The sequence below is a fragment of the Notolepis coatsorum genome (genome assembly GCF_963971535.1).
Source record: "Notolepis coatsorum genome assembly, chromosome: 4".
NCBI lineage: Eukaryota > Metazoa > Chordata > Actinopteri > Aulopiformes > Paralepididae > Notolepis > Notolepis coatsorum.
Window position 1 is genome coordinate 15,146,549 of NC_140168.1, and position 19,706 is coordinate 15,166,254.

Consider the following 19,706-nt stretch of genomic DNA (forward strand, 5'->3'; position numbering starts at 1 on the left):
TCAAGCAAACAGATGTAAACACTGTAATCTGTGTTGCATGTACCTGACAAACTGAACTGTTTGTATTACAGTCATATTCCAACTTAACTGAATGCACATGCGTGTGTGGACTACTGTACTATTACATGTATTGAAATTAACAATGCAACTTCCTTATACAAAAAAAAAAAATGTATGAATAATTAAATATCGATACTTGGCGTCCCTGTATTGATACAGTATCGTATCGATTTTTCCCCCCACTCCTAGTCTTACTTGTGTTCAGTGAAATAGCCTGGTTAGTTCAGTAGTGACTCGTGAGCAGTTGTTAGGGTCTTACTTGGCTAAAACCTGGCAGGGCGATCATGTCACCACACAATATTGACTGTATAGCGGGATTTGGCTGCATTTTGTATGTTTTCCAATACAAATCGTGGCGTTTCATTCACAGTTAGCTACTTTCTTTAACTCTTTTTTTAATACTGCTGCTACAAAAAAGTTAACTTAAAATCATGTATATATCGTGGACAACGCTATAGTAACAATCCATACCTTTGCATGGATCCATGACGGTATAAATTAATATTCTGTATACGGTACCTCCCAGCCCTACTTTGTAGTTCAGTTATCTTTTATGTTTTACTTTGAGAAGAGGTAACAATGTATAGAAGGGAGAAGAGGTAGTAATGTGCTCTGGGACTGATCTTTATCATATACGACTCGAGGAAAATGCAGAAAAGGGTTTGAGATCATCACATGGAAGGAAACAAACTTCTCAGCAGTAACAAAAATACTAACCATTTTAGTTAATTTGCAGCGAGGCAATTATGTGGGCAGGGTGTCTGCGTGGCATTAAAAAGTCTTGAAGTATAACATTTATAATTCTCAATTCAAGGCCTTAAAATGTATTAAAAAGTCTTAAATTAAATGTTCACAGGTATTACATATTTTGGGGGGGTCGGGAGATGAAATAATATTAAATATATAAAAAAAAAAGAGAATTATGTTTTTGCATTCAAGGCATTTTTTTGTGGGGCTACCGGGAGCTTGGTGCGTCTGGCGAGAATGCGCGGAATTGGCAAGAATTTTAATTGGTGCGCAAGTGCAGCCGCCAGTTCAGTGTCGCTATGTGTTTTTAGTTTTTTTGTTCGTGAAATTGGTATTAGATTTAGCTAAAAAGGTCTTTAATTAAAAGTCTTAGATTTAACTTGTTGAAACCTGCAGATACCCTGGGGATAAGTGATTTTACACGTTTGTAAATTGAATGAACTAGTCGACCAGTGCAACAAAATTCTATGACTATTAATAATCGAATAAGACTGTCTTTAGTTGAGGTGAGGACAGCCCTAATAATCTGTGCGCCCCTCTCTCCTCACCCCTCTCTCCTCACCCCTCCCATCACCCCTCACCCCTCTCTCCTCACCCCTCTCTCCTCTCCCCTCCTCTCACCCCTCCCCTCACCCCTCTCTCCTCTCCCCTCTCCTCTCCCCTCTCTCCTCCTCTCACCCCTCCCATCACCCCTCCTCTCTCCTCTCCCCCCTCTCTCCTCTCTCCTCACCCCTCTCTCCCCTCCCCTCTCTCCTCACCCCTCTCTCCTCTCCCCTCTCTCCTCACCCCTCACCCCTCTCTCCTCTCTCCTCACCCCTCTCTCCTCTCCCCTCTCTCCCCTCCCCTCTCTCCTCTCTCCTCACCCCTCTCTCTCCTCACCCCTCACCCCTCTCTCCTCTCTCCTCACCCCTCTCTCTCCTCACCCCTCACCCCTCTCTCCTCTCTCCTCACCCCTCTCTCTCCCCCTCTCTCCTCTCTCCTCACCCCTCTCTCCTCTCTCCTCACCCCTCTCTCCTCTCTCCTCACCCCTCTCTCCTCTCCCCTCACCTCTCTCCTCTCCCCCCTCTCTCTCCTCACCCCTCTCTCTCTCCTCACCCCTCTCTCCCCTCCTCTCTCCTCACCTCTCTCCTCACCTCTCTCCTCTCTCCTCTCCCCCCTCTCTCCTCACCCCCCTATCTCCTCTCCTCTCCTCACCCCTCTCTTCCCTCTCCCCTCTCCTCTCCCCCCTCTCTCCTCTCCCCCCTCTCTCCCCTCACCTCTCCTCTCCCCCCTCTCTCCTCTCCCCCCTCTCTCCTCACCCCCCTCTCTCCTCACCCCCCTCTCCTCTCCCCTCTCCTCTCCCCCCTCTCTCCTCTCACCCCTCTCTTCCCTCTCCCCTCTCCTCTCCCCCCTCTCTCCTCTCCCCCCTCTCTCCCCTCACCTCTCTCCTCTCCCCCCTCTCTCCTCACCCCCCTCTCCTCTCCTCTCCCCTCACCTCTCACCCCTCTCTTCCCTCTCCCCTCTCCTCTCCCCCCTCTCTCCCCTCACCTCTCTCCTCTCCCCCCTCTCTCCTCTCCCCCCTCTCCTCTCCCCTCACCTCTCTCCTCTCACCCCTCTCTCCCCTCACCTCTCCTCTCCCCCCTCTCTCCTCTCCCCCCTCTCTCCTCACCCCCCTCTCTCCTCACCCCCCTCTCCTCTCCCCTCTCCTCTCCCCCCTCTCTCCTCTCCCCCCTCTCTCCTCTCCCCCCTCTCTCCCCTCACCTCTCTCCTCTCCCCCCTCTCTCCTCTCCCCCCTCTCCTCTCCCCTCACCTCTCTCCTCTCACCCCTCTCTCCCCTCACCTCTCCTCTCCCCCCTCTCTCCTCTCTCCCCTCTCTCCTCACCCCCCTCTCCTCTCCCCTCTCCTCTCCCCCCTCTCTCCTCTCCCCCCTCTCTCCCCTCACCTCTCTCCTCTCCCCCCTCTCTCCTCACCCCCCTCTCTCCTCACCCCCCTCTCCTCTCCCCTCTCCTCTCCCCCCTCTCTCCTCTCCCCCCTCTCTCCCCTCACCTCTCTCCTCTCCCCCCTCTCTCCTCTCACCCCTCTCTCCCCTCACCTCTCTCCTCTCCCCCCTCTCTCCTCTCCCCCCTCTCTCCCCTCACCTCTCTCCTCTCCCCCCTCTCTCCTCACCCCCCTCTCTCCTCACCCCCCTCTCCTCTCCCCTCTCCTCTCCCCCCTCTCTCCTCTCCCCCCTCTCTCCCCTCACCTCTCTCCTCTCCCCCCTCTCTCCTCTCCCCCCTCTCTCCTCTCACCCCTCCTCTCCCCTCACCTCTCTCCTCTCCCCCCTCTCTCCTCTCCCCCCTCTCCTCTCCCCTCTCCTCTCCCCTCACCTCTCTCCTCTCACCCCTCTCTCCTCTCAAGTTCAAGTTCAAGTTCTTTAATAGTTGTCATACAGAAGTACAGAATACTTTCATACAAAATGCTTCTTACTGTTACGCTCCAGAGACTGTGCTAGACAAGATAGTATCAAATAACATAATAACATAATATAGCATGAATTTAGAAGAAGAAAATGAGGTCACAGTTGTTCGGTATAGACATATGTACAATGTTCTGAGTTACCATATAATATACAATACACAATACTATGCAGTGTACTAATGTACAGTACTATCTAGTGCAAAGCAGAAATGGGATGAGGTACAATTTTAGGTACAATTTACAGTAAGGTGTACGAGTTGTAGTGCAATCCTTCATCCATAAATATAAAGTGTGGGGAGTGGGTGCTACAGTGTGTTTGTTTAAAGTGGGTGTGTGCTATAAAGTGTGTGTAGTGGGTGCTACAGTGTGTTTGTTTAAAGTGAGTGTGTGCGTGTGGATGTGTGTGCTATGTGTGTTTGGTGGTTGTTGTTGTGTAGTGTTCATTCATTGTTCGTTTAGCAGCCTGATGGCCTGGGGATAGAAGCTACTTCTGAGTCTTTCTGTGCTCGCCTTGAGACTCCTGTATCGCTTGCCTGACGGCAGCAGTTCAAAGAGGCAGTTGTTCGGGTGGCTCGAGTCCTTAATAATTCTCTTAGCCTTCCCCTTGCAACGCTTGTAGTAAATGTTCTGGAGGGTGGGGAGCCCCCCTCCAATTGTGCGTTCGGCTGAACGTGTCACTCTTTGTAGTCTGCTTTGGTCTTTTGCAGTGCTATTCCCAAACCAGGAGGTGATGTTGCCGGTCAAGATGCTCTCTATTGTACATGAGTAGAAGTTCTTAAGGATCTTCTGGCTGACTTGGAACTTCCTTAGGCGCCTGAGGAAGTAGAGGCGTTGTCGTGCCTTCTTCACCACACTGTTAATGTGTGTGGTCCATGTCAAGTCCTCGGATATGTAGGCTCCGAGGTACTTGAAGCTGTTGACTCTCTCAACCGGTGCCCCGTCGATGCTGAGGGGGCTGTAGTCCTTGACCCCCGACCTCCTGAAGTCCACAATCATCTCCTTTGTTTTGCTGACGTTCAGGGAGAGGCTGTTTTCCTGGCACCATCCCGCCAGGACCTTGACCTCTTCCAGGTAGGCCCTCTCGTCGTTGGCAGAGATCAGGCCCACCACCACTGTGTCGTCAGCAAATTTGACGATTGTATTGCTACTCCGCTGAGCCACACAGTCGTGTGTGTACAGGGAGTAGAGGAGGGGACTCAGAACACAGCCCTGGGGGGCCCCTATGTTGAGGGTGATGGATGAGGAGGTGCAGTTGCCTGCTCTCACCACCTGGGGTCTGCCAGTCAGGAAGTCCAAGACCCACTGGCAGAGGTCATAGCCCAAGCCCAGGTCCCTGAGCTTGGCTATGAGTATGGAGGGGACTATGGTATTGAATGCCGAGCTGTAGTCGATGAATAGCATTCTCACATAGTTCCCCTGCCTCTTGTCCAGGTGTGATGCTGCTGTGTGCAGCACATGGGATATGGCGTCCTCCGTGGACCTGTTGGGGCGGTATGCAAATTGCAGGGGGTCCATGTTGATGGGGAGGGAGGAGCAGATGTAGCCCTTTACTAGCTTCTCAAAGCACTTCATGGCTATGGAGGTGAGAGCTACAGGGCGGTAGTCGTTGAGGCAAGCAGGCTTGGATTTTTTGGGTACAGGGATAATAGTGGACTTCTTCAGGCAGGTGGGGATGACAGCCTGTTCTAAGGACAGGTTAAAGATGTCAGTGAATACTGGGGCCAGTTGGTCGGCACAGACTTTTAGGACGCGGCCGGGGATGCCGTCCGGACCTGCTGCCTTCCTGATATCCTCTCCTCTCCCCTCTCCTCTCCCCTCACCCCTCTCCTCTCCCCCCTCTCTCCTCACCCCTCTCCTCTCTCCTCTCTCCTCTCCCCCCTCTCCTCTCCCCTCTCCTCTCCCCTCACCTCTCTCCTCTCACCCCTCTCTCCCCTCACCTCTCTCCTCTCCTCTCCCCCCTCTCTCCTCACCCCTCACCTCTCTCCTCTCACCCCTCTCTCCCCTCACCTCTCTCCTCTCCCCTCTCTCCTCACCCCTCTCCTCTCTCCTCTCTCCTCTCCCCCCTCTCCTCTCCCCTCTCCTCTCCCCTCACCTCTCTCCTCTCCTCACCCCTCTCTCCCCTCTCTCCTCACCCCTCTCTCCCCTCTCTCCTCTCCCCCCTCTCCTCTCCCCTCTCCTCTCCCCTCACCTCTCTCCTCTCACCCCTCTCTCCTCTCTCCTCTCCCCCCTCTCCTCTCCCCCCTCTCTCCTCACCCCTCTCCTCTCTCCTCTCTCCTCTCCCCTCTCTCCTCTCCCCCCTCTCCTCTCCCCTCTCCTCTCCCCTCACCTCTCTCCTCTCCTCACCCCTCTCTCCTCTCCCCCCTCTCCTCTCCCCTCAACTCTCTCCTCTCACCCCTCTCTCCCCTCACCTCTCTCCTCTCCCCCCTCTCCTCTCCCCCCTCTCTCCTCACCCCTCTCCTCTCTCCTCTCCCCTCTCTCCCCTCTCCTCTCCCCTCACCTCTCTCCTCTCACCCCTCTCTCCCCTCACCTCTCTCCTCTCCCCCCTCTCCTCTCCCCCCTCTCTCCTCACCCCTCCCCTCTCTCCAAACACAGATGACAACCCGTCCTCGTCCCACACCGTCAGGAACTGGGACAAGCTGGTGGGCGACCTGACGGAGGAGGAGAAGAAGGATAAGCTGGAGGGAGACGCGGCGCTCAACAAGCTCTTCCAGCAGATCTACACCGACGGCTCGGACGAGGTCAAGCGTGCCATGAACAAGTCCTTTGTGAGTTCCACGCACACGTCTGGCTGAGGCCTAATAGGCCGAGAGCACATCCATAGGCTAAGGGTGCCATGATACTATTAGCCACAGAAACAAGGTTTGCTCGAGACGGTAAAAATAGAAAATATATCAGAGTTATAACCAGTCAATTAAAAGATGTCATGCCATATTTCAGCTCGGTAATTTGCTTTGCTCGTTGTTTTATTTTCTAATGTTTTCAATGATATCAATTAGAAAAGAAAAGAAACTGGAGCAATAAAACATTTTGTATTTAATCACACACACACTTGCTATTGTAGATTTAGTTTGAAAATAATTAAATGGCTCTACATTAAAATGACTATGAACTTAATGAGAAGGTGTGTCCAAAGTTGGACTATTATTACTGTATATGCAATGGGGTGTAACGGTCCACAAAAACCATGGTACGGTACGTACCTCTGTTTTGAAGTCAAGGTTCGGTACAGGTTTTCGGTACACTGGGGGAAAGTTTGGCTTTCCATGTTCCACTCAGGGGTGATGTAGTGTGCAGTAACTAATTGTACTTGTAGGGCTGTCAATGAATATTCTATATTGAAATTAATAATCGACTTGTACATTTTATTTTAAATAATAATAATTATATTAGATTGTGAAAAAAAACAGCCCCCGGTGGGCGGGTCGTTAGTGGTTAACATACCGTTGTATTAGTTCGGTACACTACACAGCCATTCGGTACGGTACACACTGAAGCGGTTCGGATACGTGTACCTTTACACCCCTATTATGCATGGACATCAACAAATGGCAAATTATGAAAATAATTACATTTTAACACTTTGATCGCCGGGGTTAAATTCATAATTTACCATCCCTCGCCAGCCATATTTAACATGGAGAAGTTCCCCTTCTTTGCAGGGCTATAACTTTTTAAATTGTATTGCTAAATTGACATTACCATGGCCCATTCAAAGTCCTATATCTATTGTTCAGGGTGTAGCAACGTTATACTTTTTCATTCACATATTCATACTAAAATACGGTCTAAAGTATAAGTATGTTTTTATCGATTTCTGCAGCTTTCTCCAGAACGTGATTTATAGCCCTAAATGCATTATATTGATGATTGTATACAGTTTGATAGCAATCGGCGCGAGATAAAAAATTTCAACTGCACATACTTTTAGAAGTTACTACGTATGATCTGATGTTGACCGGATGGGCGGGGGGTCGTTTATAATTCCGTGGGCAACGTTATATCATTCATCTAGTGTGGGTGATATGATCATTAGAGCAGTTAGTATAGAAGACATTAAAAAATAACGCTGAAACTCACCGTAGCTTCCTCTCGCCGTTGGGAGATGAGCGTGGAACAGAATCTTTTCTATTATGGGATGTAGAAATACCCGATCCATTTCCAGGTTGTATAATAGTATATACGTCCAAATCATGTTGTTTATCGAGTTATTGGCAACGGATCGCTATCCATTGTGTCGAGATCGAGTCCAGGGACCTATAGCGAGTGATCGGACCAAATTGAAATGAGCACCAGCTTCCACTTCCTGTTTCTTCCCTGGGCGATCAGGCCGATCGGCCACCAGATGGCGCTCTTGAACCGTTAGAGAGTTGATAGGGGCTCACCAGTACATCTCATGTCTCCGGGGGAGAAATATGATTTAGATCACAGATTTTTGAAATATTGATATCAAAGACGATGTCCAGCGTCAACGGCAGAATGAGCATGGCGGGGAATGACGTGTTTCAGCGTCAACGGCGATTAAAGGGTTAATAATAATATTAATATTTTATGTATTTATTGAAAGGAAATCCACGACAGTATCAATACGAGGGTTTCCACTTGAATTAGATGATTAACCCTTTGATCGCCGGGGTTAAATTCATAATTTACCATCCCTCGCCAGCCCTATTTAACATGGAGAAGTTCCCCTTCTTTGCAGGGCTATAACTTTTTAAATTGTATGTCGAAATATCCAATCCATTTCCAGGTTGTATAATAGTATATACGTCCAAATCATGTTGTTTACCGAGTTATTGGTAACCGATCGCCATCCATTGTGTCAAGATGGAGTCCTGCTAATGATAGCGAGTGCCCGGACGAAATATGGGTGAGCACCACTTCATCCGCATCACTTCCTGTTTGGGCGAGCGGCCGATCGGCCACCAGATGGCGCTCTTGAACCGTTAGAGATTTGATAGGGTCTCACCAGTAGATATAATGTCTCCGGGGGAGAAATATGATTTCGATCACAGATTTTTGAAATATTGATATCAATGACGCTGTACAGCGTCATCGGCAGAATAAGCATGGCGGGGAATGACGCTGAAAAGCGTCAACGCCGATTAAAGGGTTAATGTTTTGGTTTCTGTCGACGTATCCATTTATTTTATTTGAATCTTTCATATCGAAGATACACAATGTAATTTACCTATCTCAAACCCCGCCCACTTTTCCCCAATCACAACTGTCACTTCCCTCGGACAAAGACGAGAGGGAGGGGTTTGAGATCAATTGTAGTATTGACATTTGGGTCCATTCCATGCTGACACATTTCCTACCCCCCCCCCCCCCCAGACGGAGTCGGGTGGTACGGTCCTGAGCACCAACTGGAAAGACGTGGGCAAGAGAAAAGTGGACATAAGTCCACCTGATGACGCGGAGCACAAGAAGTACTGAACTCTCTCTCTCTCTCCTCTCTCTCTCCTCTCTCTCTCTATCTCTCTCTCTCTCTCTATCTCTCTCTCTCTCTCTCTCTCTCTCTTCTCTACTTCATCTTTTCCATCTTCTCTCCATCTCGCCTCCAAATTGAAGTCATCACTCTCTCCAGTCCTCCCAGCAGTCACTTTAGAGCTCTGCTGTTTCACTCAGGCTCAGTGCAAGAGGCAGCAATCAAGCCTGCATCGCTACACCAAGAACCCCCCCCCCCGGCCGCTCCCCAAACACACTCCCTGGCACCCATAAGAAGGAGTGGCACCCGTAAGAAGGCCCGGCACCCGTAAGAAGGCGCGGCACCCGTAAGAAGGGGCGGTCGGAGTCTTAAAGCGTGATTCCCGCTGTGCCGTACCAGGAAATCCACCCTAAAGCGTGATTCACGCTGTGCCAGTGAGCTTGGGAAATCCACCCTAAAGCGAGATTCATGCTGTACCAGTGAGCTTGGGAAATCCACCCTAAAGCGCGATTCCCGCTGTGCCAGTGAGCTTGGGACAGTCAAGTCAGTGTCAACTGCCTCTCTAAGCTGCCTCTCTAAGCTGGGAATCGGAGCATCAACACACACACATTTTTGGGGGGAGTTGAGACTTTTGAGAGTGAATTGGTGACGGACTTAGTGGGCTCTTGAAATGTTTGTTTGAGCTACAGTATTGCGTACGAATGGGTTTTATTTAAATGTAGGGCTTATAGCTCTAAGTCAGAAAATGTACCCATGTCCAGGGAACAAAATAAACGTTTTGGCTAACCAGCCAAGGTGGCTGGTAGATTTAATAAAACTACCAGCCAGGCAGATTTTTTACCAGCCAAAAATTCAAAAACGCTTTTTTTTGTCACATATATAATATATACATTTTGTTGAGTACATTTCAAGTAGATAAGGTATTACGTTCAAGTAGATAAAGAGTAATAAGAGGCCAGAGTAACATTTTAAGCAAATAATTCTAATATATTGATTGATGATTGATTAATCAATATAAGTCAATCTTAAGCTTAAATTGTAACCTAATGTTAAACATCATCAGACTCCTCACTCTAGCCTCTTTGCAGGATCTAACGGAACATAATAAAATGTGAAGGTTTTGTAAACCTAACTTAAACCTCCTCAATCATGTCCTCATCAGAGTCTACAATCTCATTGATTTACTACCAATGATGGTGTTATGTTAATGTGTGTGCGTTATATGACAGAGTGTACAGGCCACCGTACTCGGGGTCAAGGGGTAGGTACGGGAGGGGCGAGAGAGATACACCTGTGTGATGTTGCTACGGAGTTAAGCTAATAAAGGATACTCACAACCACAGCAGAGGACTCATGTATTTGTACTGTGAAGTAACACGACAATGACAAACGTGTTGTGTCTGGTTTTTGCGCCACACTGATCAAGTTAACAACTCACCACTACAGCCCCCAGTAGCCTAGCCAGTCTCTTGAAACACCGCTATCTTCAAACTTCCACTCATCTCGAAAATTTGTTAGGTGGCCCCACTCATCCTTTTCGTCTGAGAAAGCCGCGGTGGATTTTCTTTTTAGCGGCCGGCTTACTCCTTCCATATGGTTCCACATATTTGTAACGTTAACCCGTTTAACGTTATTAACTGCCACGCTTATATCCATCAATGTATGATCACTGCCACCAGTCTAAGCCTATGGAGATGTTTACCTTCTTTGCAGGGCTATAACTTTTTTAATTGTATTGCTAAATTGACATTACTATGGCCCATTCAACATCGATTATCTATCATTCAGGATGTGGGAATGTTATACTTTTTCATTCATAGATTCATACGAAAATACCGTCTAGAATACAAATATGTTTTTATCGTTTTCTGCAGTAATTCCTAGAACGTGATTTATGGGCATAAACTCATATATAGATTATCAACTGCGGTTTGTTGGCGATACACGCTATATTAAAAATGTCAACTGTACATGATCCTAAACGTTATGACTTATCATGCGCGGATGAACGGGTGGGGGGGGGGTCGTTTATAATGCCGTGATCGTCAGTAAATGCTTTATGTAGTATGGGTGATATATTGATCAGAGCAGTTTGCATGAATAATAATAAACAAAATTACGTCAGCGTCCTCTTACGGTTCGCCGATTAGACTGGAGGAGAAAGATCCCACTTATTTGACGGCGATCGACTATCCATTTCCGGTTTGTATAATAATAATAAACGCCCAAATCATCTCGATTATTGAGTTATGGCAGCGATCCATATACACGATGTGTGTACAGTCCCGCAACAATATGAGTGCCGGACGCATTTCCCCGGTGCACCGAGATTACAAGAGATCCATTTCCGGTTGTAACTCGCCGATCATCCACCAGGCGGCAGTATTGAAGCGTTGCAGAGTTGTGCAGGCTCTCACTGCATCAGACCAGGCTCTGAGGGAATTATGAATAACATGGCGAAAAAATGAATTATTATCTCAATAACGTCGTACGCCGTGGAATGGCAGAATTAGCATGAACTTGAATCACGTATGATGTTTTTGGCGCAGGATGTGTTAAGCTAACGTTAGCTAATCGGTATAGCAGGCGGTCGTAACGTTACAGTGCAAGCAGGTGCTGCAGAATATGAGTGGCGGGTGTGACGTTGGTAAACGAGGAGAGATTAGGGCTGCAAAAAAGGCGACTGTCGTAAGACCAAAACACTGCAGGTTTAATCATTTTACATGAAATTGTGTTACCCGCCATGTGGCGGACAGACCTCCCATTGTCACTCGCCAAACCTAAAATCTGCCCGCCATTGGCGCTTGGCGGGTGCTTATTTTGTTCCTTGCCCATGTCCCAATAAAATCACCATGGCTACTATCATAGTGTCCCAGGAGTTATTCCATTATACATTCTCTGTGGAGCAGGATTTGTCTCTTGGTGACATCATCACTAGTCTTGTCTCTCTATTGGTCGGTTTAAGGAGCCACTTGTTCATATTGACAAACATTGTGAAGTTCATCACAATCGGGGGGGGGGGGGCAAATGTGGCCGTCTGTGTGAACGGGAGAATGAGAGGCATAAGTTGCAAAGCACTTTGGATAAAAGTGCTATATATACAGTATATACGCAGTCCATTTTACCATCATGAAATTTCACAGGCTAGGGGAGATGGGACTTGCAGAAATCTGGCAAATTATCAAGTGATTGGCTAATTCCTTAGACTGGTGAGGGTGATTTGTTCAAAGGGAACTAGTATGGCCATTAAGGCCAGAACTGAACCTGGACTGAGAGGAACATGTTTTGGACGTGGTTTTTAGAACCGCCCCACTGCCTTTCTGTTAGGAAGCCTTTCTGACGCCTCATTCGCCTCATACGCCATGTGTATAGAAATGTAAAGACTAAATAAGAAACATTTTGAAAGTTTTTATGATGTCTATTGTCATGTTTTTCTGCACTCATGCAATCCCCCCCCCCCCCCCCCCCTGAACTGTGGATAAAGATGTTTTTCTCTCTCAACAGCAATACACTGTGAACTGATGGTCTGAAGTCTGCGTGACATGTCACACGTTGGGTTAGCAGCCAGTCGTACCCGCTGTATTTCAAAACTCCAGTGTAAATAAAAAGATTTGTTTTGTTTTTGGTCTCTAAACCCTTCTTGTCGTCCTGTGTTTCTGTGACCTCGTAATCCAGAAGCCGCCTGGATCGGAGGGGCTTCCGACTCGAGGACGTCTCTATCCCGCTCGCATCCGGGCTTATCGGGGCAGCCCGTGTTGTATTACATTTTCAGGGGGGATATAATATACGCCAGTTGAGGATTATGGGATGAGATGGTGGCCCTCACTTTTACACCTATCGAGTCACTTTCGAGATCTGTCTGAAATAGCCCGGGGGATGAGGGTTATTACAGGGTTCGCACAAGGTCCTTGAAGTGCTTAAAGTGCTTGATTTTTTTTACAAAAAAACATTTCAAGGCCTGGAATTCCTTGAAAACAGCCTATTTTTTAAGGTGCTTAAAAAGGCCCTGGAATTCAAATCAACCATTCGCATTAAATGTTTTGTTCATCCATGATCAAATTGTTCTGAATCAAGAAATTGTATTTTGTAACTAATTGTTGGAAATTGGTTTTAAGCCCTAAATATTGGAACCAAATGTTCTTTTCAATAAAAAAAAGCATTTCAAAGTTAATTATATCCTTTTAAATGCCCTTTTTAAAATGAAAAATAGTGCTTGGGAAAGTCCTTGAATTAAATGTTGCAATATCTGGGAACCCTGGGTTTACACTTGGAGGAGATCTGGAGGTGGAAGCGACTTGCTAGGCCTCCTCTGTCGCACAGCGGCACCTATAGCTGGGGGGATCTCTGGGTGCGCTGGCAAGGCATGAGCATTAATATGGATCAGCAGACTAACCCAACACATCATCGAGCCTCTCACACCAAGTTAAGTGTTAAAATTCAACGCACATCTTTTCATCTTGTGACGATCAAACGCCCGTTTGTGGCTCCAGATAGATGGAACTCTCTGCCACTGCATCACACACACACACACACTCCCTTCACTCTCACTCTTGACACCCCCCCCCCCCTCTACCCCCGCCCCGAGCTGCTCCCTGACATCAAAAGGAACTAAGCGCTTTGCATCGTGGGTAAGATCTGTGAGCGTGACGGCTGCAGAGTCTTTAGTCTCATTAAAGACTTTCTAGAGCTGGAACTCGGGACATTAAAGGACTCCGGAAAGTTCTCTCTCCTCGGCGCTCTCTGCAGCAGCGGCTGCCAGCTGTGGCACCACGTCCGAGAGACCCAAATGTGTACCGTCGTGTGTGTGTGTTTTGTCTGTGAGTAAGAGATAATACGATGGAAATACAATTTAAAAACGGAAAATGTAACTGAATATTCTGCCACACAATGTATTTCCAAGTGAGCCATACGATCTAAATCAAATGTAGACTAGAAACACACTTCTTCAGTCAATATCTTAACAAATAAACGCTACTAACCTTCGTACTGTCTTTTACTATCATGCACTTTGCTACTAAATGATCTTATTGCCTATATTACTACCTAATATGCTAATGTCTCTACTACTACTATTAGCATAGTACCCACCCCAGTTAGGACAGCCGAATCCCATCCAATCTTTCGCCGTCGACTAAAGACTCACTTCTTCAACCAGTATCTGAAATAATGAAAAAAGAAAATAAAATCTAACCCTAACTAACATTACTGTCATAACCCTAACCCTAATAAACTAACCTACACTGTAACACGCAACACTTTGATGAACATTGTTACTCAGCTGATAGAGTTGTACCCTTCTTGCTGTCTTGTCGTACAGAACTTGTAAGTCGCTTTGGATAAAAGCGTCAGCTAAATGACTAAATGTAAATGTACTACTATGCACTCAAGACTGTAGCACCCAAGTTTCAACACTGTTTGACGAACATTGTTACTGATAAGAGTTGTACCCTTCCTGCTGACCTGCTGTACAGAAGTTGTAAGTCGCTTTGGATAAAAGCGTTCAGCTAAATGACACAATGTGAATGTAAACCGTAGTAGTAATAACAATAGAAAAAGAGGGCGGTTGTGTTTTAAATGTTTACTTAAAAAAAGGTTTATTCTTTGACATTGCACTTTGAAATGGGTTCTTTAATGAAAATGACAATCCACTCAGCCGGATGCAACGCTGCATGGAGACAAAAGCATACAGTACATTTGACATGTGTGGGATACTTGGGGAGGGGAAGACATTTGGAAGAAACGTGTTAAAAGTGGCCCCAGATATGTCTCTCACTAGCGTGAGGGAGATAACTAACTCACTGCTACCCTGCCTGTGTTCTAACCATCTCATACATTTATTTACATCAAAAAAGCGAACCATGACCGGAATGCATAAGGAAAGGTAAAAGCTCTATAAATACAAGTTTTACACAAAACGGCTGTTTCCCCCCCCCCACATAGATGGCCGGTGTCGTACGGATTTGAATTGTGTGTTGTTCTACGTGCGCAATTGCGATGTTTTTCTTTTTGCACGCTCATGCCCTTAAAAAGTGTTCTTCGTTTGCTATCGTAGGAGCTTTCTCTAGTTCAGCTGGTCTCTTTGTTTTTGTTTTTTTCATAAGACTTATGTACAATATGCACGCACGGTACGGCGTACCTTTTACATAATATATTTTGTGTGGCCTAGATTCTGTATCATGTATTTATAATGTGCACGACTGAGCGTTGTTATACTGACGTCCCGCTCCTCACGCGTCATGCCATCTCTCGTGCCACGGTCACACAGCCACCCCTCCTCATCTCTCACCCCTTCCTCCCACGCCCCCTCTCGTCACACACCCTCCCTCGATCTCTCCTGGACTCCCCAGCCGGACGGCACTCGCGCGGGGGTGATAGGTGCTTCTTAGAGGATGCCCAGGATGCGTGCCACCCACCAGCGGCAGGGCATGATCACCCTGCACGCCACCCTGCAGCCTTGGTAGTGGTACGGCCAGGGCTGGTGGCCTCCCAGGGGCTCGCAGATCCTCTGGCACTGGGTGTAGCTGCGGCGGCACTCGATGCAGCACACGCCCTGGTGGTCCAGCATGGGGTCGAAGGTCATGGTGCTCTCGGAGTCCTCGCCCTCCAGACCCCTCTGGGAGAGCTAAAGAGAGAGAGAGATGAAAGGAGAGACAAAGTGGTCAGAGCCGGTGCTGTGTGTGGTGTGTTGTGTTGTTCTGTGCTGTGATATAGTGCAGGCTTTTATAGAGGCAGAGTCTACGAATTCCAAACCAATTAAAAATGGATTTCCGACAGGCGGGAGTGAGGGGGGTGTTGTCAGATGTGGGTTTTTGTTGTCAAGCGTTTTCTTTTTTCAACGTGCCTCATACTGCTCACTACTCCCGCCTGTCAAGAGTATATTGGGGGGGCTGCTTTTTTCCTCTCTGGGGGTGTGGGGGGCGGGGGAGAGAGGGATTAGGAAACTGGGGGCCCAACATAAGGGACAAGGGGGGGGCCAGAGTTGTGTGTGTGTGTACGCACCAGGGCAGAGGGGGCACGACAGAAGAGGGGGTGGGTGGGTGGAATTATTCACAGCGCCTCAGCGGCTGAAAGGAGCTCTCTTTAGACGACTATTCTAAAGGGGTTCGTCAGACCAGACAGCCGAGCACACACACCCACGCACACTCAGATTTGCAGTGACAGGCCTCGCCCTCTGCGGTGACCCCAACATCTGCTGCCGTTCACACAGCTGTGAGGAAGAAGGAACACTCTCTCTTCAGGTAGAACGTAGAACCCGGGTCCCAGGGGAGCTCCCGTAGCTCACCGCATATCTCCGCGCTATTTCTGCGTCGGGGAAAACCGTGCTGCGTCACGGATCTGGGGGACATGAGTTCGATTCCCGGACCCGCCGTCATTTCTCAGAATGTCTTCCCCTGCTCTACATCCCATTTCAACCTGTTTCTGTCGGTCATGCTTGACCAGAAAAGCGATAAACGCTAAAAAATTAAGTAAAAAAAAAAAAAAAAAACTGGTCCCAACAGACACAAGTGGCGCCGTGATCCCAACAGACAGCTGTGAGGAAGGAACCCTCTCTTCAGGTAGAACCCGGGTCCCAACAGACTGTGAGGAAGGAACCCTCTCTTCAGGTAGAACCCGGGTCCCAACAGACTGTGAGGAAGGAACCCTCTCTTCAGGTAGAACCCGGGTCCCAACAGACAGCTGTGAGGAAGGAACCCTCTCTTCAGGTAGAACCCGGGTCCCAACAGACAGCTGTGAGGAAGGAACCCTCTGTTCAGGTAGAACCCGGGTCCCAACAGACTGTGAGGAAGGAACCCTCTCTTCAGGTAGAACCCGGGTCCCAACAGACTGAGAGGAAGGAACCCTCTCTTCAGGTAGAACCCGGGTCCCAACAGACTGTGAGGAAGGAACCCTCTCTTCAGGTAGAACCCGGGTCCCAACAGACAGCTGTGAGGAAGGAACCCTCTCTTCAGGTAGAACCCGGGTCCCAACAGACTGTGAGGAAGGAACCCTCTCTTCAGGTAGAACCCGGGTCCCAACAGACAGCTGTGAGGAAGGAACCCTCTCTTCAGGTAGAACCCGGGTCCCAACAGACTGAGAGGAAGGAACCCTCTCTTCAGGTAGAACGTAGAACCCGGGTCCCAACAGACTGTGAGGAAGGAACCCTCTCTTCAGGTAGAACCCTCTCTTCAGGTAGAACCCTCTCTTCAGGTAGAACGTAGAACCCGGGTCCCAACAGACACAAGTGGTGCCGTGGGGCGTCGCTGAATATAAGAAGTTTTTTTTTTTTCTTTTTTCTTTAACTTTTATTTACCCAGGCGAGCAATTAAGAAAAAAATCTTATAAAAAAAAAAAAAAAAAAGCAGCCTGATCAAAAAGCAAAGACCTTTTGAGGGAAGGGCGGGGGGGCGGGGGGGGGGGATGCTGTAACAAAAACAAGGTTATGTGCATACAAGTAAATAAAATAGAAAATGACAGTAGCAATAGTATACAAGGACAACAATAAATAAGGGAGAGAGAAGGAAAGCGAGAGAGTGAAAAAGAGAAAGGGAGAGTGAGAACCAGAGGGAGAGAGAGAGAAGGAAGGGGAAGAAGGAGGGAGGTAGGTGAGGGGGCCTATAGGGGGAGGAGGGAAGAGTCTGAGGGCTATGAGGATGTGTGTGTGGATAATAGGGCTGACCCCTATTAATCGATTAGTCGACTAATTGGTCGAAAGGAGCCGTAGTCGACTGGCCAACCTCTTAGTCGAATATAATAAAAAATTAAAATATAATATTTTTTTCTTTTTTTTTATCATTCTTTCCAAAAGAAAAGAGGCCTAGAAGCGTGGCTGACGCTAATGGCACGCATACCAGAGGCTAACTGCCTAAGAAAACAGGCACAGAGGCACTGAAAGAGGATTTCACCCGTCTAATGAACACACTAGACTAGACAAATATCAAGATGTATCCATCAGTGGACCAATTGCATGCTTTTGCAGAGGACAAGAAGCCTTCCGTCGACTCCTTCAGACATTAAGCACCCCCCACAGCCCAAATGGAATGATACAAAATTTAAAAAAAAGTTTTAAAATATTATATATATATATATATATTTTTTTTTTTAAGTCAACCAATAGTCGACTAATGGCAAATTTTGGCCAATCCTAGTCAACCATCCAAATCCTTAGTTGGGGACAGCCCTAGTGGATAAGCGTGTGTGTGACTCACGTGATAGGGGTTCTCTGGGTTGAATTCAGCCTCTGGGTCCACGGGCTCCGCCTCCACAGCCTCTTCCTGTGCCTGGGGGCGTTGGCGTTTGCGAGGAGCGGCCCTCCTCTTCCTCTGTCCGCCTGCACGCAAAACAAAAGACTCGATATGAGAGACGGCGGGCTGGATTTACGGAGTATAGCCGGTTTCAGGATTGTCGTGCGGTCGTTTGTTTCCGTGAGACATGGTTGGGTGCTTTCACTCGTTGGGTAATGAGCACCGATGGCCAGAGGCCGCTAGACTTACGTTTACAGTGGCCCTGAAGAGACAGTGGGATAGATTCCGTGACAAAAGCCTTCACAAAATGCTTAAAGGAGCTGTAAGTGGTATTTTTTTTAAATAGCTCTACATTCCAAAGGCCATCACTTATAATATAAGTCTTATATAGAATGTTTGGTCAGTAACATGGAAGGATACCACTTACAGCACCTTTAAGTTAACGTGGAAACAAAACCCTATACCGCTTCTTTTTCTCTACACATATTGTTTTTCTTTTTCTCCTCCTTTTTCTATTTTTCTCTCATCCCAACTTTAGCCGTGCCAATCCTCCCCTCCCCTGTCTTGAACGTTGCTCGCATGTGCCCCCCACTGGCCGGTTGTAGGGAGGATAGAAGCCTTGCATCACGTGTCCCCTCCGATACACGTGGAGGCAGCCAGTCACACCTTTTCACCTGCCAGCGCGGACTCTCATTCGGCGAGGTGTAACGTGTGGGAGGCTCACACTGCCCCCGCCATTTTCCTGTCTCTGCTGTGCAGGCGTCCCCCAACCGACCTGTGGGAGTCGCTGTTTACAACGTCCAGATTACCACCCATCGACTTCCCACCCGCTAACTCTGCCAATTGAGTTAGTATGACGGCCGGCCCAAGCCGGAGGCAACGCCGACAGCCAGATTCGATACCGGTGTGTCTCTTGCGTTGGTGACGAGTGCAATGTCCGCTGCGCCACCCAGCCGCCCCCATCATATTGACTTTCTTCTATTCTTTAGGAGGTGCAGTACCGCTGGGGTAGGTGGGGCGGAGCCAGAAGATTGGCAGGTCTCCACACAGGTCCTTGATCTTGTTGCTGAGGAAGGCGGAGTCGGTGAGAGGGGTGTCTGCCGACACCCAGATCAGAGAATCCTCCTCGAACTTGGCTGGCATCACCTCATCCTCCTTCAGAGAGAGGACAGAGAGACAGAGAGACAGAGAGACAGGGGGATGGAGAGAGAAGTAGAGAGAGGACAGAGAGACAGAGAGAGGACAGGGAGACAGAGGACAGAGCAGCAGAGAGAGGACAGAGAGACAGAGAGGAAAGAGAGAGGACAGAGAGACAGAGAGAGGACAGAGAGGACATAGAGACAGAGATGAAAGAGAGACAGAGAGACAGAGAGAGGAAAGAGAGACAGAGAGAGGACAGAGAGGACATAGAGACAGAGATGAAAGAGAGACAGAGAGAGGACAGAGAGGACAGAGAGACAGAGAGAGGACAGAGAGGACATAGAGACAGAGAGGAAAGAGAGACAGAGAGAGGACAGAGAGACAGAGAGACAGAGAGAGGACAGAGAGAGACAGAGAGGACAGAGACACAGAGAGAGGACAGAGAGACACAGAGAGACAGAGAGAGGACAGAGAGACAGAGAGAGGACAGAGAGACACAGAGAGACAGAGAGAGGACAGAGAGACAGAGAGAAGACAGAGAGACAGAGAGAGAGGACAGAGAGACAGAGAGGACAGAGAGACACCGAGAGGAAAGAGAGACAGAGAGAGGACAGAGAGGACAGAGAGACAGAGAGAGGACAGAGAAGACAGAGAGGACAGAGAGAGAGACAGAG

At 48.2% G+C, this 19,706-nt stretch overlaps 2 protein-coding genes across 4 annotated transcripts in view; one reads left to right on the plus strand and one right to left on the minus strand.

Annotated features, from left to right (window-relative positions):
* sugt1 (SGT1 homolog, MIS12 kinetochore complex assembly cochaperone) overlaps positions 1-12,310 on the plus strand; it is a 65,329-nt gene extending 53,019 nt beyond the window's left edge. For all 3 annotated transcript variants that reach the window (XM_084313072.1, XM_084313073.1, XM_084313074.1), the window contains exons 12-14: positions 5,836-6,008; positions 8,578-8,672; positions 12,176-12,310. In XM_084313072.1, the coding sequence (XP_084169198.1) occupies positions 5,836-6,008; positions 8,578-8,672; positions 12,176-12,188 (281 nt within the window). In that variant the 3' untranslated portion in view covers positions 12,189-12,310. The remainder of the gene's footprint in view (positions 1-5,835; positions 6,009-8,577; positions 8,673-12,175) is intronic.
* A 1,924-nt stretch (positions 12,311-14,234) lies between these two features.
* LOC311227356 (leukocyte cell-derived chemotaxin 1-like) overlaps positions 14,235-19,706 on the minus strand; it is a 16,788-nt gene continuing 11,316 nt past the window's right edge. Inside the window, exons 5-7 of the mRNA XM_084312972.1 lie at positions 18,894-19,047; positions 17,857-17,978; positions 14,235-15,293 (exon numbers count right to left, since the gene is read on the minus strand). Coding sequence (XP_084169098.1) covers positions 15,054-15,293; positions 17,857-17,978; positions 18,894-19,047 — 516 coding nt within the window. The 3' untranslated portion in view covers positions 14,235-15,053. The remainder of the gene's footprint in view (positions 15,294-17,856; positions 17,979-18,893; positions 19,048-19,706) is intronic.